We start from the raw sequence: 23,282 nt of genomic DNA, 5'->3' as shown, positions 1-23,282 counted from the left end.
AAATATTGAAATTAAAAGAAAAAGAGGAATCTCACATGAACATTGTCTTAAGGGAAAAGAAGCCTAAAAGTTTAGGGCTTCTTAGGACTTGAGTACATAGCATTTTTTTTCAATCACAAAGTTTGTTTTTTAAGAAAGTGACAAGAATCACTAATATATGATGAATATTAGCATACAAGGATCCTGTCCAGGTGGTTAACAGACAAACATATTCTTATACTTCGATAGTTTCCATGCTCTGAGGGGAAAAAAAAATTTTACAACAGTTGAGTAATAAGATAAGAACAATTAAAATAGATGCACATTTTAATTTTCCATGTGCATTATTTTAATTTGTTGATAAAATTTCACTCTTATAAAATAATTCATGCATTTTTTTTATCAGGGAGAACTTTCTCGAGGTAACAGTGTTTGATGTTCATTAACTTGAATCTTATGAAAGGATGAAAGGACTTTCCTGCTTGTGCCAGGGCAGGGTGCTTCCTCTGCAGCCAGCACATTTCAGTGGGGCAGAAGACCTCTAACTGGCTCCCTCGGGGCTGTTTCTGCACGCACCATGGTCTCCTTTGTGGAGCTCAGTACCAAGGCTAAGGTGCCCATCTTGGGCCTGGGCACCTGGAAAGTAAGTGTGCACATATTTGGACACCTTCTTCCCTTGAGGGCCTTTGGGCATTTCCTCCTGTCCTGAGGGAAAGCCCAGAAACAAGGGTTTTGGGGAAGTAAATATTGGGCGCTGGAGGCAGGACTGAGTTGCTTTCTCAGGGCTGATTCAGCGGTAGTGCTCCAAGACTGACTTTTTCCAGCAGTGGTGAGAGCTTTCTTAGCAAGTATCAAGTTTTAAGCGGTTTAAGTGGAAGTGTTAGTTGCTCAGTTGTGTCTGACTCTTTGTGACCCCATGGACTGTAGCCCACCAGAAGAAAGGATAGGTTGATCAGTCGTAAATGTTTCTTTTTCTTTCATTCTTTGGCTTGGCTAGATTAGACAGAATGTGGTATTTTTAATGCCCTTCCTTCCTTCCTTCTCGCTTTTTTCTTCCTCCCTTCCTTCCCCACTCCCTCTCTCTCTTTCCTTCTCTCTTTTCTTCGAAGAAAGAAAAACTTTCTGCCTTCGAGTGAGGGGAGACATTCCATTTTTACAAGGTTTTCTATTTCTCCTTTTCTGAAACAATAATTATATAATGTCTTTTATCTACTGACTCTTAGGTGTATGCCTGGTGCTGTACTTCAAATTTGACACTCACTATGGCACTTACCACAATCACCTCATGTATATTCATGCAAGTGCGTGCTAAATCACTTCAGTCTTGTCCAACTCTTTGTGACCCTATGGACTATAGCCCACCAGGCTCCTCTGTCCATGGGGTTCTCCAGGCAAGAACACTGGAGTGGGTTTCCATGCCCTTCTCCAGGGGATCTTCTTGATCCAGAAATCAAACTCTCATCTCTTACATCCCCTGCATTGGCAGGCGGATTCTTTACCATTAGCATCACCTGGGAAGCAGCAATAGCTTCACGAGGCAGATTCTCTTGTCATTATTCCCATTTTGCAGACAAGATTTAGAGAAATTAAGCAATCTTCTCAGATCACACACCTAGCATGAGATAAGCCTGAATTTATCAGGTAATAACTACTTTCTCTCTGGAAATTCCTTTAGTTTATTTCAAAATCCAGTGTGTAGCCTGGTCATTAGAAAAAGTTTTCAGTCTCTTTTACGTACCTTGACTTCCCTGGTGGCTCAGATGGTAAAGTGTCTGACTGCAATGCGGGAGACCTGGGTTTGATCCCTGGGTTGGGAAGATCCCCTGGAGAAGGAAATGGCAACCCACTCAAGTACTCTTGCCTGGAAAATCCCATGGATGGAGGAGCCTGGTAGGCTACAGTCCATAGGGTCGCAGAGAGTCGGACATGATTGAGTGACTTCACTTCACTTCACTTCTGTATACCCGGAGACATTTCTGGGCTGGAGCATGAACCTGAATCAGAAGGGAATAGGCTTGAGCTAGGATGGGACATGATGCTCTAATCATAAAGTTAATTCACTTTTCTTCCTTCTCTTTTGAAAAGTTTTCCAAAGCATGCTTTCTTCCTAGGTATCCCCTAGAAAAAGGGATCTCAGGGAAATCTTGGTTTGGAGAAGCTGGGCTGAGTAAGACAGCCTGTTGAAGGTGGTCTGGGGAGATGGTTTTTTCTTTTTCCTTCCAGTCTGGCCTAGGAGAAGTCAGAGAGGCTGTGAAGGGGGCCATTGACATAGGATATCGCCACTTGGACTGTGCTTATGCCTACGAGAATGAGCATGAGGTGGGGGAAGCCATCCAAGAGAAGATCCAAGAGAAGGCTGTGAAGCGGGAAGAACTCTTCATAGTGAGCAAGGTACCCAGGGCTCACCTGGTGGGAAGACTGCACTTCAAAGCAGGCAGAAGTGTTGGATCTAGTCAGCACCCAGAATTCTGTCTTTCCGTACTGTTCGAGGGGTTCTGGAGGCAAGAATACTGAAGTGGTTTGCCATTCCCTGCTCTAGTGGATCACATTTACTATCTAGAGTCTCAGTGACCCTAGCACAAATATATATAATTCATCTCACTATATGGCGCATCCCTGTTGGCTCAGAACTCTCCACTATGACCCATCCATCTTGGGTGGCCCTGCACAGCATGGCTTTGTTACACAAGGCTGTGATCCATGTGATCACTTTGGTTAGCTTTCTGTGATTGTGGTTTTCATTCTGGAGGCTTTGGGATTATAGTTTTTGCTTCTGGATGAGGTTAAGAGGCAAGCTTCATTATGGGAGGGACTGGCTGTGGGGAAATCTGGGTCTTGTTCAGGTGGGCAGGGACATGCTCAGTTAATCTTTAATCCAGTTATCTGCTGTGGGTGGACTGTGCTCCCTTCCTATTAGTTGTTTGGCCTGGGGCAACCCAGTCCTGGAGTTTACATGCTCTATGGTAGGGCTACTCAGCTCAGTTTAGCTTAGTTGTGTCCAACTCTTTGCGACCCCAGGGACTACAGCACGCCAGGCTTCCCTGTCCTTCACCAACTCCCAGAGCTTGCTCAGACTTCTGTCTATTGAGTCACTGATGCCATCCAACCATCTCATCCTCTGTCATCCCCTTCTCCTCCCTCCTTCAATCTTTCCTAGCATCAGGGTTTTTTCCAAGGAGTCAGTTCTTCGCATCAGGTGGCCAAAGTTTCAGCTTCAGTATCAGTCCTTCCAATGAATATTCAGGACTGATATCCTTTAGGAGGGACTGGTTGGATCTCCTTGCAGTCCAAGAGACTCTCAAGAGCCTTCTCCAACACCACAGTTCAAAAGCATCAATTCTTCGGTGCTCAGCTTTCTTCATAGTCCAACTCTCACATCCATACATGACCACTGGAAAAACCACAGCTTTGACTAGACGAACCTTTGTAGGTAGGGCTACTGGAGACCTTCAAAAAGGAGGAGATACCAAGGGAACATTTCAAGCAAAGATGGGCACAATAAAGAACAGAAATGGCAAGGAACTAACAGAAGCAGGAGCAATTAAGAAGAAATGGCAAGAATACACAGAACTATACAAAAATGATCTTAATGACCCAGATAACCATGATGGTGTGATCACTCACCTAGAGCCAGGCAGGCATCCTGGAATGCAAAGTCAAGCGAACCTTATGAAGAATTACTACAAACAAGCTAGTGGGGGTGATGGAATTGCAGCTTAGCTATTTCAAATCCTAGAAGATGATACTGTTAAAGTGCTGCACTCAATATGCCAGCAAATTTGGAAAAGTCAGCAGTGGCCACAAAACTGGCAAAGGTCAGTTTTCATTCCAATCCCAAAGAAAGGCAATGCCAAAGATTGCTCAAGCTACTATATAATTGTGCTCATTTCACATGCTAGCAGGACAATGCTCAAAATCCTTCAAGCTAGTCTTCAACAGTATGTGACCTGAGAACTTCTAGATGTGCAAGCTAGATTTAGAAAAGGCAGAGGAACCAGAGATCAAATTGCCAACCACTGTTGGGTCATAGAAAAAGCAAGGGGATTCCAAAAATATATATATACTTCTGCTTTATTGACTACACTGAAGCCTTTGACTGTGTGGACCACAACAAACAGTGGAAAATTATTAAAGAGATGGGAATGCCAGACCACCTTACCTGCCTCCTGAGAAAACTGTATGCAGGTCAAGAAGCAACAGTTAAAACCAGACATGGAACAAAGGACTGTTTCAAAATTGGGAGAGGAGTATGATAGGTTTGTATATTGTCACCCTGCTTGTTTAACTTATATGCAGAGTACATCATGTGAAATGCCAGACTGGATGAATCACAAGCTGGAATCAAAATTGCCAAGAGAAATACCAACAGCCTCAGATATGTAGATGATACAGCCCTAATGGCAGAAAGAGAAGAGAAACTAAAAAGCCTCTTGATGAAAGTGAAAGAGGAGAGTGAAAAAGCTTGCTTAAAACTCAACATTTAAAAAACAAAGATCATGGCATCTAGTCCCATCACTTCATGACAAGTAGATGAAGAAAAAAATGGAAACAGTGGCAGACTTTATTTTCTTGAGCTCCAAAATCACTATGGACAGTGACTGCAGCCATGAAATTAAAAGACACTTGCTCTTTGGAAGGAAAGCTATGACAACCCTAGGCGGAATATTAAAAAGCAGAGATATCACTTTGCCAACAAAGGTTCATATAATCAAAGCCATGGTTTTTTCAGTAGTCATGTACGGATGTGACAGTTGGACTATAAAGAAGGTTGAGGACTGAAGAATTGATGCTTTAAATTGTGATGCTGGAGAAGACTTTTTAGTGTCCCTTGGACAGCAAGGAGATCGAACTATTCAATGCTAAAGGAATTCAACCCTGAATATTCGTTGGAAGGACTGAGGCTGAAGCTGAAACTCCAATACTTTGGCCATGATGCAAAGATCTGACCCATTGGAAAAGACCCTAATGCTGGGAAAGATTGAGGACAGGAGGAGAAAGGGTTACAGAGGACGAGATGGTTGAATGGCATCCCTGACTCAATGGAGCAAACTCAGGGAGACAGTGAAGGACAGGGAAGCCTGGCATTCTGGGTCCATGGGGTCACAAAGAGTTGGACATGACCGAGTGACTGAACAACAAGAACAATTCAGGTCATTTCCCCCAGCTGTCTTCATCACTGCCTTTATAACATCCCTGGACGCAAACATCCACATTATCATCCAGTGTCGTGCACTGATGCTGATGCTACCCACCCTTCTCGAGTGGGTTCCCCCCAGAGGAGTAGTCTCCATTGAGCCAGGGTGGTGTCTTTAGCATCCCTGTTCCCTATTGGTGGGCTCCATCTTCCCCCTGGCAGCCAAGAGCTAAGGCTACAATTGGATCCTGAAGCTCCACCTTTCAGCACTGTGGTCTCAGTGGTTGTAGCCCAGAGGTTCTCAGCTGGCAGGTACTTTGGAAAATGGTGGGACATACTTATTGTCATATATGAATTTCACTTCAGTTCAGGCTAGTAAAAGGCAAGTTACAGAATGTTATAAAAAGAGGGAGGGGTGGGGTGAGAGAGGGTTGAGAATCACTGAATATGCATTATACCCAATTTACTAAAAGGGACTAGTTACAGGTACTTGGAAAGTGCATGTATCTAGTGGGACAAATAGACCCCACTGGTTGCGCCTGGATAAATTCCTTATAGAGTTATTATTGGTGGCCCATGGGCTCAGAGACATAGGAGAGCAGTAGAGGACCACCTGTTCCCAAAGGCTTAGGAACTTAAATCCTGGCCACAATCCATGACTTCAGAAACCCTACTGCTGAGGAAGAGAATAGTGCCTGTAAACAAACACTGAGTCTGTGCCCAAATATGGTACCTGATGTAACAAATACATAGAATACCAGGTGAGTCAAAAAGATAACTTGCCCTTGACACTTGAGATGTCAGTGACTTTCAGAGCGACCTGGTAACCTTGCATCCCTGGATGATACATCTTAACCAGCTGTGCTGTAAATGGCCTGCCCCTGGGGTTAGCTCAAGCTGAGGGTCAAAAAGCAGGGAAAGCAGAGAAAGGTAGCCCCTTCTCTGTCCATTGCTGATTTCTCCCTGCTCTGCTCTCTGCAGTTGTGGCCCACCTTCATGGAGAAGCATCTAGTGAGGGAATCCTGTCAGAAGACCCTCAAGGATCTGAGACTGGACTATCTGGACCTCTACCTCATTCACTTTCCACAGGCTTTACAGGTTGAAGTTCCTCCCCGTCCCAATCTCTGGTTCCTGGGCACGTGTTGGAAGATAGCAGCTGTGTCAGGAGTGGGGAGGGGAGGGTTGGGGGCTGGAGGCTGGGGACCAAGGGGAGCTGAAGCAAGAGGCCTTGCACTTCAGGACTCCACAGGAAAGTTTTCAGGATGAGACGGTGGAGCAGAAAGACACTGGCCTGAAAAGGAGTCCAAGTCCATGGACCAGTGTGGAGGTGACCCCACACCTTGGCTTTCTCTGTTACATTTGAGAAAACCATGATTTCTAGCAGCCCAGGCAAGCTGCAACTGCCACTCTGCTTTGGTCCTGATTCCATGCCAAGGGCTCTCTTCCCAGGGCAGCTCTTACTTAATGCTGTTTCAGGGTTCAATCCTCTCATTAACTGATGCACTGGGAATGCCGTTTTGGAGAAGAGCCCAAGTATGATCGTGCTGAAAGGTAGCCAGTGCTCAGTGAGGAAATAGGACTCTGCTCCTGCCAGAGAGCCTGAGGGACAGGAATTCCCAGCTCTCTCACCTCATGAAATTGAACTTTGTCCCCAACTGTTTGTGAGAAGTCCATGTCCCCGGGGCTAATGGTGGCTTCTGGAATGAGTTTATGATAGATTTTAAAATCAGTCCAGCAATTTCTGGGAATTCTTTGAGGGTCCAATGGTCAGGACTCCATGCTTTCACTGCCAAGGGCATGGGTTCAATCCCTGATTAGGAAACTAAGATCTCAGAAGCCGTGTGGCATGGCCAAAAGAAGAAGAAAAAAAAGTCCAGTAATTTCTAAAATATAAGAACTTATGTTTTATACTCTAGCAGATTGATCTAGAGATTTTATTTCAATTCAGCTTCTTGAAATTTATACTGTGGAGCTTGGAAAAAAAAAAAATGGTATGCAGATGTGGGTGTTTAGGATGAGTCAGGATCCTGAAACCTCACTTGACAGAATCAAGTGTTCAGATGCACACTGCACTAAGCTTCTTGTTTCGCATTTACAGCCTGGGGAGGACCTTGTTCCCAAAGATGATAAAGGCAATACCATCATCAGTAAAGCAACATTCTTAGACACTTGGGAGGTAGGTTCTGTCTTATTCTCAGTGGGCTGGAGTGAAAACTTGCCTTCAGTCATCTACAAGGGTCTACACCAGTGTGAAGGAGCCCAGGTGCTCAATGAGGTTTTACCTCATCATGATTTTCTCCTTCCTAATCACCTTAGACTTTTGGGGTTCACCTGACACTTCTTATATTTTTGAAAACTAAGACCAAATCCTCAAAGGAGACTACAACATGCCTGACTTCAGAGGATACCCAGTTTATTCTTAAACCAGGGTTTGAAACAGTGTTGCCCTGGGATTGCAGGTATTGATTAAAATAATTTCAGTCAGTTCAGTTCAGTTCAGTCGCTCAGTCATGTCCAACTCTTTGCGACCCCATGAATCACAGCACGCCAGGCCTCCCTGTCCATCACCAACTCCTGGAGTTCACTCAAACTCATGTCCGTCGAGTCAGTGATGCCATCTCATCCTCTGTCATGCCCTTCTCCTCCTGCCCCCAATCCCTCCCAGCATCAGAGTCTTTTCCAATGAGTCAACTCTTTGCATGAGGTGGCCAAAGTATTGGAGTATCAGTTTCACCATCAGTCCTTCCAATTAATACCTAGGACTGATCTCCTTTAGAACGGACTGGTTGGATCTCCTTGCAGTCCAAGGGACTCTCAAGAGTCTTCTCCAACACCACAGTTCACAAGCATCAATTCTTCGGTGCTCAGCTTTCTTCACAGTCCAACTCTCACATCCATACATGACCACAGGAAAAACAATAGCCTTGACTAGACGGACCTTTGTTGGCAAAGTAATGTCTCTGCTTTTGAATATGCTATCTAGGTTGGTCATAACTTTCCTTCCAAGGAGTAAGCATCTTTTAATTTCATGGCTGCAATCACCATCTGCAGTGATTTTGGAGCCCCCAAAAATAAAGTCTGACACTATTTCCCCTGTTTCCCCATCTATTTGCCATGAAGTGATGGGACCATATGCCATGAGCTTAGTTTTCTGAATGTTGAGCTTTAAGCCAACTTTTTCACTCTCCTCTTCTTTCACTTTCAGCAAGAGGCTTTTGAGTTCCTCTTCACTTTCTGCCATAAGGGTGGTATCATCTGCATATCTGAGGTTATTGATATTTTTCCCAGCAATCTTGATTCCAGCCTGTGCTTTTTCCAGCCCAGCGTTTCTCATGATGTACTCTGCATAGAAATTAAATAAGCAGGGTGACAATATACAGCCTTGACGAACTCCTTTTCCTATTTGGAACTAGTCTGTTGTTCCATGTCCAGTTCTAACTGTTGCTTTCTGACCTGCATATAGGTTTCTCAGGAGGCAGGTCAGGTGGTCTGGTATTCCCATCTCTTTCAGAATTTTCCACAGTTTATTGTGATCCACACAGTCAAAGGCTTTGGCATAGTCAAGAAAGCAGAAATAGATGTTTTTCTGGAACTCTCTTGCTTTTTTTGATGACCCAGCGGATGTTGGCAATTTGATCTCTGGTTCCTCTGCCTTTTCTAAAACCAGCTTGAACATCTGGAAGTTTACGGTTCACATATTGCTGAAGCCTGGCTTGGAGAATTTTGAGCACTACTTTACTAGCGTGTGAGATGAGTGCAATTGTGCGGTAGTCTGAGCATTCTTTGTCATTGCCTTTCTTTGGGATTGGAATGAAAACTGACCTTTTCCAGTCCTGTGGCCACTGCTGAGTTTTCCAAATTTAGTGCAGGTTATTTAACTCCTCCAAACCTCAGTTTCTTGTGCTTTTTAAAAGAAAGATCTTCCAATAGATACTAATAATATAAAGCTTCCTGGGTGACTCAGTGGTAAAGAATCTGCCTGCCAATGCAGGGGACATGGATTTCATCCCTGATCTAGGAAGATTCCCTGTGCCTGGGAGGAACTAAGCCGGTGCACCGCAATAATGAGACTGTACTCTAGACTGTACTCAGCAGCAACTACTGAAGCCCATGCGCCCTAGAGCCCGTGCTCTGCAAAAAAGAGCAGCCCCTGCTCACCACAACTGGAGCAAGCCCTCGTGCAGCAATGAAGACCCAGTGTGACCAAAAATAAAAATAAATTCATCAAAAAACAACAGAAAGACATTTAAAAGTTAGCAATAATAAAAGAGCAGTGATTATGTGATTAAAAGCCATTCTAAATAATAAGCCATTGGCAATATCTCATGAGCAAGAGCGTATACACACACACACACACACACACACACAGTTGCTTCGGTTGTGTCTGACTCTTTTCGACCCTATGGTCTGCAGCCCACCAGGCTCCTCTGTCCATGAGATTCTCCAGGCAAGGATACTGAAGTGGGTTGCCATGCCCTCCTCCAGGGATATATGTGTGTGTATGTATGTGTGTGTATATATATATATATATATATATATATATATACACACACACGTAAATCAAGTTCTCTTGGGAAAATCTTATGAAGGCATCATTCTGTCAAACATTCTGCTATCTTGAGCATATAATTAAGTATAAACACATAGTAAATGTGACAGAACATCACTGCTGTACTAGCCAAAAGCTGGTTGAGCCCACATACATGAAGGTGGGTTCAAACTTCAAGTTTAAAAATGCTGTTTTTCTTAGATTTACATATTCTGTTTAACCTAACGACCACACAAGTCTTTATCCAACTACATAATCTTAAACACTTGTTTGATATACTCAATAAAACAAATTTATGAAGCCTGAATTTTCAAGAAAATATACTACTTTCTTTCTGCTAGTGCCAAAAGAGTACCCATAAAGAGAAAGGTGAATTCTGGTACTTAGCTAGTTTTTAAAAAAGTCAACATGTTTATTTTCCTACCACAAACAACCTCCTGTGAGAGAAATATTTCAGGAGGAAGATTTCATGAACCATCTAATGGTGGGAAATCAATCCTGAATATTCACTGGAAGGACTGATGCTGAAGCTGATGCTTCAATACTTTGGCCACCTATTGCAAAGAACTGACTCATTAGAAAAGACCCTGATGCTGGGAAAGATTGAAGGCAGGAGGAGAAGGGGACAACAGAGGATGAGATGGTTGGATGGCATCACCAACTTGATGTACATGAGTTTGAGCAAGCTCGGGAGTTGGTTATGGACAGGGAAGCCTGGTGTGCTACAGTCCATTGGGTTGCAAAGAGTTGGACGTGACTGAGCGACTGAACTGAATTGAATGTTTTATGTGCATGGACTCAATTCAGTGAATGTTTTATTCCTGAGAATGGAAGTTATGATAAGACCTACCACAGAGCCTACGATTTCAATAGACTAAGCTTTTGCATTAAATTTGACAAGAGGGCTCTGTCATATACATTACCTTGGTAAAACAAGACCTCTGAAATATCTTAGGGATTATTCTTTGTGAGATATGTGTTGTTTCCACAAAAGTTTTGACCTTATTCTTATTTTCTATTTCTTTTTTTTTAAGTTATGAAATTATGAGAACACATTTACATGAGACTTGGAAAACACAAGACAAAGTTACATATAGTTCCACTAAATGTTATGATGTTTTCAAGTAGATAAATTGAGATTTTTAGTTGGAGTTTCAATATCAAACTCTCAAAAATTAATAGAATGAATAGACAGAAAAGTAGAAGGAAATAGTAGACCTGAAAAGTACCATGAACCAATTCAACATAATTAAGATTTACAGAATTTTCACACAACAATACGATACGAATTCAAGTTCTCATAGACTATCAACTGGGAGACACTGGAACACATCCAGGGATATAAAACAAGTTGCAAAAGTTTTATGGTCTAAATGTATTGAAATCATACAGAGTCTGTTCTCTTCATCACTGTGGATTTATGTTAGAAATCAAGATATGTGAATATAACCCACATATTTTCAAGTGCAGTGTGACATTTACCAGGAGAGAGCTCTTTGACTTATCCATTGAAAGCCTCAATAAGGTTAGAAGACAGAAAGAACACAGAGGGCGAGTGCAGGGAAGAAAGCATTTAAACGAGAAAGTAGTATCAAAGGTACTTTTAAAACTCCATGTATTTGGAAATTAAATGTCCACTTTTAAATGATGTTGCCCTCATTCTTAACGAATACTTAATATATTGTTTTCATTGTGACAACTATATCATTGTTCTCTGCAAAAAGTACCCTGATTTTCACATTGCTGTATCCTTAGAATGGATTTGAGAATGATTACTAAATGAAAGATTTTGATGATCAGGTTCAAAGCATCTAGGAAGAAAAGGCAGGACTGAAGCAATCAACGTTTATGTGGACCCATAACCAGTTCAACAGAAACCTTCTTGAACACCCTGAAGCAGATGGGAGAAAAAGAGTGGAACAACGTCAAGATGTATCATGCACCCACCTGTACCTGCCCCACGGTACACAGAAACAGTTACACTGCTTCATGGCCCAACTCAGGCGGCTTGGGGACTTTGCAATCTCATCAGTTCTAAATTTTATTTGTCCAATTTAAAGACTACATCAGCTACCCTAGTGGTTCTCTCTATGCATTAAAATCACCTGGGGAGTTTTAACGATCCCAGTGCTGAGGCCACATGTTACACAAATTTGGTAAGAAACTCTAAGGGTAGAATCTGGGCATCAGTGTATATATATATATATATATATATATACACACATGTATTTTTAACTATTTATTTTTGGCTGCCCTGGGTCTTCATAGTTGCCCTTGGGCTTCCCCTAGTTATGGAGAGCACGGGCTACTCTCCAGTTGCAGTGCACCAGCTTCTCGCTGCTTCTCTCCTGGGACATGGGCTCCAGGTGCACGGGCTCAGTAGTTGTGGTGCACGGGCTCAGTTGCTCCACATGCAGCATGTGATATCTTCCTGGACCAGGGATCCAACCCGTGCTCCCTGCACTGGGAGGCGGATTCTCAACCATTGGACCACCAGAGAAGAGTCTAGGCATCAGTTCAGTTTAGTTCAGTCGCTCAGTCATGTCCAACTCCTTACAACTCCATGAATCGCAGCACGCCAGGCCTCCCTGTCCATCACCAACACCCGGAGTTCACCCAGACTCACGTCCATTGAGTCAGTGATGCCATCCAGCCATCTCATCCTCTGTCATGCCCTTCTCCTCCTGCCCCCAATCCCTCCCAGCATCAGAGTCTTTTCCAATGAGTCAATTCTTTGCATGAGGCGGCCAAAGTACTGGAGTTTCAGCTTTACCATCAGTCCTTCCAAAGAAATCCCAGGGCCGATATCCTTCAGAATGGACTGGTTGGATGTCCTTGCAGTCCAAGGGACTCTCAAGAGTCTTCTCCAACACCACAGGTCAAAGGCATCAATTCTCCGGCGCTCAGCCTTCTTCACAGTCCAACTCTCACATCCATACGTGACCACAGGAAAAACCATAGCCCTGACTAGACGAACCCTTGTTGGCAAAGTAATGTCTCTGCTTTTGAATATGCTATCTAGGTTGGTCATAACTTTCCTTTCAAGGAGTAAGCGTCTTTTCATTTCATGGCTGCAATCACCATCTGCAGTGATTTCGGAGCCCCCCAAAATAAAGTCTGACACTGTTTCCACTGTTTCCCCATCTATTTCCCATCAAGTGACGGGACCGGATGCCATGATCTTCGTTTTCTGAATGTTGAGCTTTAAGCCAACTTTTTCACTCTCCTCTTTCACTTTCAGCAAGAGGCTTTTGAGTTCCTCTTCACTTTCTGCCATAAGGGTGGTGTCATCTGCATATCTGAGGTTACTGATATTTCTCCCGGCAATCTTGATTCCAGCTTGTGTTTCTTCCAGCCCAGCGTTTCTCATGATGTACTCTGCATATAAGTTAAATAAACAGGGTGACAATATATAGCCTTGATGTACTCCTTTTCCAATTTGGAACCAGTCTGTTGTTCCATGTCCAGTTCTAACTGTTGCTTCCTGATCTGCATATAGATTTCTCAAAAGGCAGATCAGTTGGTCTGGTATTCCCACCTCTTTCAGAATTTTCCACAGTTTATTGTGATCCACACAGTCAAAGGCTTTGGCATAGTCAAGAAAGCAAAAATAGATGTTTTTCTGGAACTCTCTTGCTTTTTCCATGATCCAGCGGATGTTGGCAAATTGATCTCTGGTTCCTCTGCCTTTTCTAAGACCAGCTTGAACATCAGGAAGTTCACGGTTCACGTATTGCTGAAGCCTGGCTTGGAGAATTTTGAGCATTACTTTACTAGCGTGTGAGATGAGTGCAATTGTGCGGTAGTTTGAGCATTTTTTGGCATTGCCTTTCTTTGGGATTGGAATGAAAACTGACCTTTTCCAGTCCTGTGGCCACTGCTGAGTTTTCCAAATTTGCTGGCATATTGAGTGCAGCACTTTCACAGCATCATCTTTCAGGATTTGAAAGAGCTCAACTGGAATTCCATCACCTCCACTAGGTTTGTTCGTAGTGATACTTTCTAAGGCCCACTTGACTTCACATTCCAGGATGTCTGGCTCTAGGTCAGTGATCACACCATCGTGATTATCTGGGTCATGAAGATCTTTTTTGTACAGTTCTTCTGTGTATTCTTGCCACCTCTTCTTAATATCTTCTGCTTCTGTTAGGTCCATACCATTTCTGTCCTTTATCGAGCCCATCTTTGCATTAAATGTCCCCTTGATATCTCTGATTTTGTTGAAGAGATCTCTAGTCTTTCCCTTTCTGTTGTTTTCCTCTATTTCTTTGCATTGATCACTGAGGAAGGCTTTCTTATCTCTCCTTGCTATTCTTTGGAACTCTGCATTCAGATGCTTTTATCTTTCCTTTGCTCCTTTGCTTTTCACTTCTCTTCTTTTCACAGCTATTTGTAAGGCCTCCCAGACAGCCATTTTGCTTTTTTGCATTTCTTTTCCATGGGGATGGTCTTGATCCCTGTCTCCTGTACAATGTCACGAACCTCATTCCATAGTTCATCAGGCACTCTATCTATCCGATCTAGGCCCTTAAATCTATTTCTCACTTCGCCTGTATAATCATAAGGGATTTGATTTAGGTCATACCTGTATGGTCTAGTGGTTTTCCGTCTAGGCATCAGTATGTTTTAAAGCTGTCAGGTGATTCCAAATTGCAGCCACGTTTGAGAACCACTGGCTCGACTGTCCCCCGGACACCTCATGCTTGTCCTCGCCTCAGAGGCTTTGCTCCTACTTTCCTCTCTACTCATGGGCTGGATGGAAAATTCCTTTCCCCCCCTTCTTTCTTATTTTTTAAATTATGGACGTATGATAACACATTTACAGGAGAGTTGGAAAATACAGAACAAGATTACATATAGCTCCACCATATATTACAATTATCTTTTTAGTAGATAAATTAAGATTTTTAGTTGGAATGTCAATTACAAGCTCTCAAAAATTAATAGAATGAATAGTCAGAAAAGTAGAAGGCTATAGTAGATCTGAAAAGCACTATCAACCAATTCGATGTAATTAAGATTTATGCAATTTTCACACAACAGCAGGATACAGATTCTATTTAAGTTCCCACGGACTATAAACCAGGAGACACTGGAACATATCCAGAAGCATAAAACTGGGTACAAAAATGTCATGGCCTTTTGTAATCATGCAGAATCTGTTCTCTTATCTCTGTGGGTTTATGTTAGAAGTCAAATTCTTTTTATTAGTTCTGCTAATCCACACACATATTCCTGTCCCAGAGAGGACTAAGCCAAACTAGGGTCCCTCTGGCAGTGGCCAAAGTTGTCCCTTTCTATGACAGGCCATGGAGGAGCTGGTGGATGAGGGGCTGGTGAAAAACATTGGGATCTCCAACTTCAACCACTTTCAGATCGAGAGACTCTTGAACAAACCTGGACTGAAATACAAACCAGTGATTAACCAGGTAAATTGTTTAGTAAAGGGTAAGGGTTCTGCTCTATTATTTCTTAGATGTCTGGAGGCAAGTTCAATGATTTGCACTAAGTCTCATCTTGAAGGTCAGGCATCACATACTTTGTGGGTCATGGGAGAAGGGTCTTGGGGTCTGGTTTAGCCAGCCTAGCAGGGGCCAGGATTTGGCCTTTGCTGATAGACCTTTTTCTCTGTGTAGAACTCCCTATGAGCAGCTCAAAGAGCAGGTGGATTTTCCCAGTGATGAGAATTCTTGCTTTTACAGATTGAGTGTCACCCATATCTCACGCAGGAGAAATTGATCCAGTACTGTCAGTCCAAGGGCATCAGTGTCATGGCTTACAGCCCGCTAGGCTGTCCAAATAGATCTGGGTAAGGCATCTGATCTTTCTCTCGACATTGTTTTAAGAAAGCCATCAGAAAGAAAAATGCATGTAAGGCAATGTGCCTGGCATACTCAAACAGCGGGGAAAATATGGGAACTTAAAGAAAAAAAAAAAAAAAAACCGGCAACCCTTTGGGAATACTCCAGTTTAGCCACCCAGCACTGGACCAGCCTTTGCAAAAATTCCTGAGGCTTCAGAACCCATGGGTGGACCCATGGGTAAGACATGAAGCTTTCAAATCCTTTTGCCTTATCTACCGCATGAGGAAGACTGAGATCAGCATTGGGCCCATCACTGGAGTAATATTCATCTATATATGGTAGCCATGGTGATTATGCACACCAACCATCTTTCTCTCCCTAGGGCTAAACCAGAGGACCCTTCTCTACTGGACGATCCCAAGATTAATGAGATTGCTGCAAAGCACAAAAAATCCACAGCCCAAGTATAATGTGTAGTTTCTTAACCTGCCACAAACTAGTCTTGTGTGATTCTTAATATTGTCTTCATTTAACTCCTGTATTTATTTTATTTTGGGGGCTATGCCGGGTTTCCATTGCTGCGAGAGGGATTTCTCTAGTTGGGGTGAGTGGGGGCCACTCTCTGTTGCCATGCATGGGCTTCTCACTGCAGTGGCTTCTCTTGCTGAAGGCTTCAGTAGTTGTGGTGCATGGGCTTAGTTGCTCTGAGGCATGTGGGATCTTCCCAGATCAGGGATCGAACCAGTATTCCTGGCAAGGCAAGGAGGATTCCTAACCACTGGACCATTGGGAAAGCACCCATTTTACTCCTTGAAGGGAAAGCGAACAAGAGAGGAAGCCCTCTAAGGCCTTTCCTTGAAAGTCTGTTTGTTTGGACCTCCAGGAAATAGCATGGTTATCACTGAAACAGGGATGGCCTCTAACAAGTTCTGTTGAGACTGGAGGACCAAGAATAAGAACATGGCTTTGCAGCCAAAACTCTTGGGTTCAGATCCCAGGTCCGCTACTTATCAGCCTCACGATCCCAAACACTATCCCAGGTCACTTTATTTTTTAAAAAGGAAGAAGACAGGGTTGTTGTGAGGATTAAGGGAGAGATTGAGCAGAGGACTGAGAAGTTATCTGATAGCTATAAAGTGCTCAGTGTATATTAGCTATTGTAACTTAATAAAGACATAGTGAATGGCAGAGATGTTTCATTTTCTGAAAAAGTAGAGGGAGTGGTCGTTGCAGATGAGTGTAAATGAGAAGTCCCCTTCTGCACAGGTTCTGATCCGGTTCCATATCCAGAGGCACGTGATTGTAATTCCCAAGTCTGTGACGCTCGCACGCATTGCTGAGAACTTTCAGGTAAGGTTCTGGCTGGTTCAGTTCAGTTCAGTGGCTCCGTCGTGTCTGACTGTTTGCAACCCCATGGACTGCAGCACACCAGGCTTCCCTGTCCTTCACCAACTCCCGGAGCTTGCTCAGACTCCTGTCCATCGAGTCAGTGATGCCATCCAACCATCTCATCCTCTGTCATTCCCTTCTTCTCCTGCCTTCAATTTTTCCCAGTATCAGGGTCTTTTCAAATGAGTCAGTTCTTCACATTAGGTGGCCAAAGTATTGGAGTTTCAGTTTCAGCATCAGTCCTTCCAGTAAATATTCAGGACTGATTTCCTTTAGGATTGACTGGTTTGATTTCCTTGCAGTCCAAGAGACTCTCAAGAGTCTTCTCCAACACCACAGTTCAAAAGCATCAGTTCTTCGGTGCTCAGCTTTGTTTATAGTCCAACTCTCACATCCATACATGACTACTGGAAAAACCATAGCTTTGACTAGATGGACCTTTGTCAGAAAAGTAGTGTCTCTGCTTTTTAATATGCTGTCTATGTTGATCATAGCTTTTCTTCCAAGGAGCAAACTGGTTTTCTCAGTGGAGGAGGGGATGGGAGAGACTCCGTCACCAGGTCTCTCATGCTGTCCCTGTGTTTTCTGTGGGCTTCCACCACCTTCTCACCACCTTGCCATCTCTCAGGCCAGGGAGCTGACCTCAGGGCTGAGATGAATGACCCATGACCAAGGGTGGGCTAGGGGAGCAGCCAGTGATGTCCTGTCAGGTCTGAGCACAGCTGTACCTCTCACCACTGACCGAGAAGGTCTTGGCTGTCCCTAAGCAGTTATGTTGTGGGCCACACACAACAGCAGACTGTCCTGCCTAAGCCTCTGCCTCCCAGCAGCAGGAGAGGTATAGATCGTACTAGAAGACCTGCCTTCCTGGAGGAACCCACATGTCCATCGGGGGCATGTGCACTGTGCAGTTCAGAGCCTGTAAGGCAAGGAGGCTTACAGGCTTTGGAACACAAAACCTCAGAAACACGGCAGTCTCTGTGTAGCACCCAATTTAGAGCCATTCGTGTCTGGTGGACATAAGGGGAGAAACTCCCTTGGCTAGTTACTGCTGTGGATGTGAGCTTGCTCCCTGCTAGTGTGGCTGGAGATCTCAAATTGCACTGGCTTGCTGATGATGTTCTGGAACTCTCACTTTTCCAGGTCTTTGACTTTAAACTGAGCAAGGAGGAGATGGCGACCCTACTCAGCCTCGACAGAAACTGGCGGTACTACACCTTTAACTCGTGAGTGGCGCCGGGCTGAGTTAATTAGGAGGATTGCCAGGAGTCTGTCTCAACTGGTAGAAGTTTAGCTAGAAGGATTGAAAGACAACTGGAACTACTTTTATTTCAAATGTCATTTTCTGGCGGTGTTGAAAATCAAAACTGGAATACCTAGACTCATTGGGAGAAAAGAGTGGGCGTGTGTGCTCAGTCACTCAGTTGCATCTGACCCTTTGCGACCCCACAGGCTGCAGCCCACCAGGCTCCTCTGCCCATGGGGATCCTCCAGGCAAGAATACTGGAGTGGGTTGCCATGCCTTCCTGCTGGGGATCTTTCCGACCTAGGGACTGAGCCCAGGTCTCCTGCATTGCAGGCAGATTCTTTACTATCTGAGGCACCAGGGTAGACATATCCTTAACTGCTGCATATTGTTGGAACTCCTGGATGTCGAAGTGGAATCTTAAGAGAGAACATGTTGTCAATAGGTAGAAGGCAGAGGCAGTCATTCACCCTTTCATCCACTAAGTATTTATTGAGCATTTACTATGTGCCAGGCACTCTCTAGTGCTTGGGATATCATCTAGACAAAGTTCCTGCCTTCACAGTCTTACATTCTAGTAAGGGCGTGCAGAAACAAACTCACAAATGAATATGTTGAGTAAGTGTGAATCCTACAACTGACAAAGAAAGTGAATTGTAGGAAGGCGTTGTCTACCTTCTCTACTCCATTCCATTCCCTGTTCTATCTAACTTCTCTATTTTCTATTGAGAGAATACAGAAATAAGCTCTCTCTTTATATGTATGTATACACACACACATATATATATCAGACTGCAATAAAGGCTATGCAGAAAAATCAAGTAGGGTAGTAAGGGAATAGGGACTGGAGAGTGGTGGGGGAGTGATCCCTTACAATAGGGGGAGTCAGAGGAAGCTTTGCTGATTGGTGACAGTTGAGCAGAAACCTGAAGGAAGTGAGGGATGAGCTGTGTGGATACCTGGGGAAGAGCATTCTAGGCAGTGAGGAGAGCATGTGCAAAGGCCCTGAGGTGGAATTGTGTTTAGAGCACTTGAGTAAGATGGCGAGTGGGGCTGGAGCAGAGAGAGTGAGCAGCAGAGGGAGAAGAGGCAAGGTCAGCAGTGTCAGGGGCTCAGAGCAAGCAGAGCCAGGTAGACACTGTGAGGAAGGCCTTTGGTTTGGGCTCTGAGGGTGCTGAGAAGCCAGTTGAGGATTCTGAGCCAGGGAGTGGCATGATGGGGCTTGTGCTTTAAAAGCCCCACTCTGACTTCTGAATTGAGAGACTACAGGGAGACTGTTGTGATAACCCAGGGGAAAAGACGACAGTGGCTGGACCTGGGTAATGGTAAGTAGAGAGAACCATCTTATTCTAAATACATTGGGAAAGCAGAGCCAATCGGATCTGAGCCATTAGGATTCAAAGGAGGCTCCAGATCTTTGGTTCTGGTGTTGCCTGAATCACACACAAGATGGAATTGCCATTTGGGGGAAAGAAATCAGGAGTTTGCCTTGGGAAATGTTTACAATACCCAGTAAAGTTCTAAGTGTGTGAAAAGTGAAAGTGTTAGTCACTCAGTCGTGTCTGACTCTTTGCAACCCCATGGACTGTAGCCCGCCAGGCTCCTTTGTCCATGGAATTCTCCAGGCAAGAATACTGGAGTGAGTCGCCGTTTCCTACTCCAGGGGATCTTCTTGACCCAAGCATTGGACCCGAGTCTCTTGAGTCTCCTGCATTGGCAGGTGGATTTTTTACCACTGCGCCACCTGGGAAGCCCTTACTTCTGTTGGAGAACAACAAGCAGCAGCTACTTAGAATGAAAAGGGGTGTCAAAAGTAAAATGAGGGAGGTGGGAGGGAGGCTCAAGAGGAAGGGGATATATGTATACTTATGACTGATTCACCTTGTTGTATGGCAGAAACCAACACAACATGGTAAAGCAATCATCCTCCAATTAAAAAAAAAAAGTAAAAACAGCAAAAAAAAAAAAAAAAAAAAGTAAAATGAGGGACTTCCCTGGTAGTTCAGTGGCTAGGACTCCATGTTCCCAATGCAGGAAGCCTGGGTTCTATCCATGGTTGGGCAACTATTAATAAATCCCACATGCCACAATTAAAGATTCCACATCCCCAAATGAAGTTTGAAGATCCTATGTGTCGCAACGAAGACCAGAACAACTAAATAAAATAAAATTTTAAAAGTAAAGTAATATCTTCCTGGAGAGGAAACTGCTTTTCCCCCAGAGGCATTAGAGGGGTGGGACTCAGGAATGAATCCAGATCAGATCAGATCAGATCAATCACTCAGTCGTGTCCGACTCTTTGTGACCGCATGAATCGCAGCACGCCAGGCCTCCCTGTCCATCACCAACTCCCGGAGTTCACTGAGACTCACATCCATCGAGTCAGTGATTTTATCCAGTCATCTCATCCTCTGTCGTCCCCTTCTCCTCTTGCGCCCAATCCCTCCAGCATCAGAGTCTTTTCCAATGAGTCAGCTCTTTGCATGAGGTGGCCAAAAGTACTGGAGTTTAGCATCATTCCTTCCAAAGAAATCCCAGGGCTGATCTCCTTCAGAATGGACTGGTTGGATCTCCTTGCAGTCCAAGGGACTCTCAAGAGTCTTCTCCAACAGCACAGTTCAAAAACACCAATTCTTCGGCGCTCAGCCTTTTTCACAGTCCAACTCTCACATCCATACATGACCACAGGAAAAACCATAGCCTTGACTAGACGGACCTTTGTTGGCAAAGTAATGTCTCTGCTTTTGAATATGCTATCTAGGTTGGTCGTAACTTTCCTTCCAAGGAGTAAGCGTCTTTTAATTTCATGGCTGCACTCACCATCTGCAGTGATTTTGGAGCCCCCCAAAATAAAGTGTGACACTGTTTCCACTGTTTCCCCATCTATTTTCCATGCAGTGATGGGACCGGATGCCATGATTTTAGTTTTCTGAATGTTGAGCTTTAAGCCAACTTTTTCACTCTCCTCTTTCACTTTCATCAAGAGGCTTTTGAGTTCCTCTTCACTTTCTGCCGTAAGGGTGGTGTCATCTGCATATTTGAGGTTATTGATATTTCTCCTGGCAATCTTGATTCCAGCTTGTGTTTCTTCCAGTCCAGCGTTTCTCATGATGTACTCTGCATAGAAGTTAAATAAACAGGGTGACAATATACAGCCTTGATGAACTCCTTTTCCTATTCATTCCTTTTCCTATTCCTTCTAAATAGGAAAAGGAATGAATCCACCCAGTTCAAATCCCAGCTCTAACACTTAATGTTATTAGACTTGTGACCTTGGGTAAATTTCCCAGGCTGGTTTCTTTATTTACAAAATTGGAATGATAGGATTAAATACAGCTCAGATCTCTTGAGTGTTAGCTTAGAATGTGCCAGGCACCCTAAGCCCAGTGCATGTATCATTAACTCATTCAGTGATCATAACAAGCCCAAGTTATTCTATGAAGCTTTCTCAGAGAAGGCAATGGCACCCCACTCCAGTACTCTTTCGCTTGGAAAACCCCATGGACGGAGGAGCCTGGTGGGCTGCCGTCCATGGGGTCGCTAAGAGTCGGACATGATTGAGCGACTGCACTTTCACTTTTCACTTTCATGCATCGGAGAAGGAAATGGCAACCCACTCCAGGGTTCTTGCCTGGAGAATCCCAGGGACGGGGGAAGCCTGGTGGGCTGCCATCTATGGGGTCGCACAGAGTTGGACAAGACTAAAAAGACTTAGCAGCAGCAGCAGCAGCAGCAGCATGAAGCTTTCTGGTATCCTGGTCACCGTCCCCCCACCCTCCCTCCTAGCACACCCTTCAGATCTGTTTGATGGAAGGTGGAGGAAGACTTGGGTTCTTATAAAATCTTGGGGGAAGGGGAGAAGCTGAGAGGGCACAAAGCTCATAGGATCCATGAGGAAGAATGCTGTTTAACCCAGAGTTTAACATTGGCATATCCTTTACGACTGTTTTCTCTGCAGGCTGAAAAGTCTGGAGGAGTATCCCTTCTATGCAGAATATTGAAGCTGAATCTCTTAATGCACATTCTCCTTCTTCATCTTACTGAAGTGTAATTCTCTCCACCAGTGTCCTGTTGTAGCCAAGCTTGTCTGAAATCACACCGAGCCTGCCCTGCTGAAGTCCAGGGGTTAGGCAGTTGCTGTATCTGGACTGATTTGTTCAACCAAAGGAACAGAGTACAAAGGGGAGATTCGACTTAGATAAGCCACTTACACGTTTTTTTCTGCTTCTTAGATCTGATCACGGAGACTCCACTAAACTTGAGGATACTATGACTGAAAATAATAAAGAATAATAATAACCAACAGGTATTGAGAGTTTACTATGCGCCAGCACTATTTGGGTGATTTTTGTATGTGTGATTCACTGAATCCTGCCCCTTAGAGGGAGATATGCTTACATTTCTCAGAAGATGAAATGCAGGAATGGGGAGGCCAAGGCACTTCGTCAGGGCCACTCAGGTTATAAGTGGATGAGCCAGGTTTCAAAGGCTCTGGGAGATCTTCGGTTTCACTGGCAATCAAAATGTCATCTACATACTGAAGAAAGGCTCCCTCATATAACTGTAGGTCCTTTAGATCTTTGGCTAGGGCTTCCCTAAAACTGGGAGAAGCATTCTTGAATCTCTGGGGAGGCACAGTCCACCAGAACTGCTGTTTCAATTTGGTCTCTGGGTCATCTTATTCAAAAGCAAAAAATCCCTGTGATTCAGGACTTTAGGATGTGCAATAAAAGGTCTCTTTGTGACCCCATGGACTGTAGCCCACCAGGCTCCTCTTCCATGGGATTCTCCAGGCAAGAATACTGGAGTGCGTAGCCACTGTCTTCTCCAGGGGATCTTTCTGACCTAGGGATGGAACCCAGGTCTCCTCCCTTGCAGGTGGATTCTACCATCTGAGCCACCAGGGAAGCTATGTAGGCCCAAAACTGTAAGCCAGCAGAAATCTCCAAAGAAAGTAAGGTATAGGGGTTGGGTGCCACCAGATGAATGTCCTCAGCTACCTGATTTATTGCTCTCAGGTCCTGTATAAAGTGATATTCTTGGGTCTCTGGCTTTTGGACTGGAAAGATGGGAGTGCTGTGTGGTGACTGGCAAGGACAGATGAGGTTATATCCATGAAGGCGCATATTACTGGCTGGATTCCCTCTTTGACATGTTCCCTTAAGGTCTATTGTTTTAAGT

The 23,282-nt window shown here is 44.1% G+C and overlaps 1 protein-coding gene across 8 annotated transcripts; it reads left to right on the top strand.

Annotated features, from left to right (window-relative positions):
- Positions 1–442: 442 nt before the first annotated feature.
- Positions 443–22,404, top strand: LOC147373766 (aldo-keto reductase family 1 member B10-like). 8 transcript variants are annotated; one of them, XM_086395553.1, is made up of 10 exons: positions 446–622; positions 2,203–2,370; positions 6,095–6,211; positions 7,212–7,289; positions 14,969–15,091; positions 15,365–15,471; positions 15,849–15,930; positions 16,733–16,816; positions 17,999–18,063; positions 22,060–22,404. In XM_086395553.1, the coding sequence occupies exons 1-10, from the start codon at positions 557–559 to the stop codon at positions 22,100–22,102; spliced, it is 933 nt and encodes a 310-aa protein (XP_086251679.1). In that variant the 5' UTR covers positions 446–556; the 3' UTR covers positions 22,103–22,404. The 8 variants fall into 8 exon arrangements, with proteins under 8 accessions (XP_086251682.1, XP_086251681.1, XP_086251684.1 ...); XM_086395552.1 differs by having other exon boundaries at positions 447–622; positions 17,999–18,081; XM_086395556.1 differs by lacking the exon at positions 2,203–2,370 and having other exon boundaries at positions 443–622.
- The last annotated feature ends 878 nt before the right edge of the window (positions 22,405–23,282 follow it).

The sequence above is a fragment of the Bos grunniens genome, chromosome 4 (genome assembly GCF_055505025.1).
Source record: "Bos grunniens cultivar Pamir isolate PY7600 chromosome 4, Bosgru_T2T1.0, whole genome shotgun sequence".
Classification (NCBI taxonomy): Eukaryota; Metazoa; Chordata; class Mammalia; order Artiodactyla; family Bovidae; genus Bos; species Bos grunniens.
The sequence above is the reverse complement of the archived record's forward strand: the minus strand, read 5'-3'. Positions and strand labels throughout refer to the sequence as shown.

Excerpts from the sequence above, each read along its gene's own strand:
- LOC147373766 (XM_086395552.1), top strand. The coding sequence starts at position 557 with ATGGTCTCCTTTGTGGAGCTCAGTACCAAGGCTAAGGTGCCCATCTTG. Across the intron at positions 7,290-14,968 it reads CATTCTTAGACACTTGGGAG|GCCATGGAGGAGCTGGTGGA; the intron begins GTAGGTTCTGTC and ends TTTCTATGACAG. Across the intron at positions 15,092-15,364 it reads ACAAACCAGTGATTAACCAG|ATTGAGTGTCACCCATATCT; the intron begins GTAAATTGTTTA and ends TTGCTTTTACAG.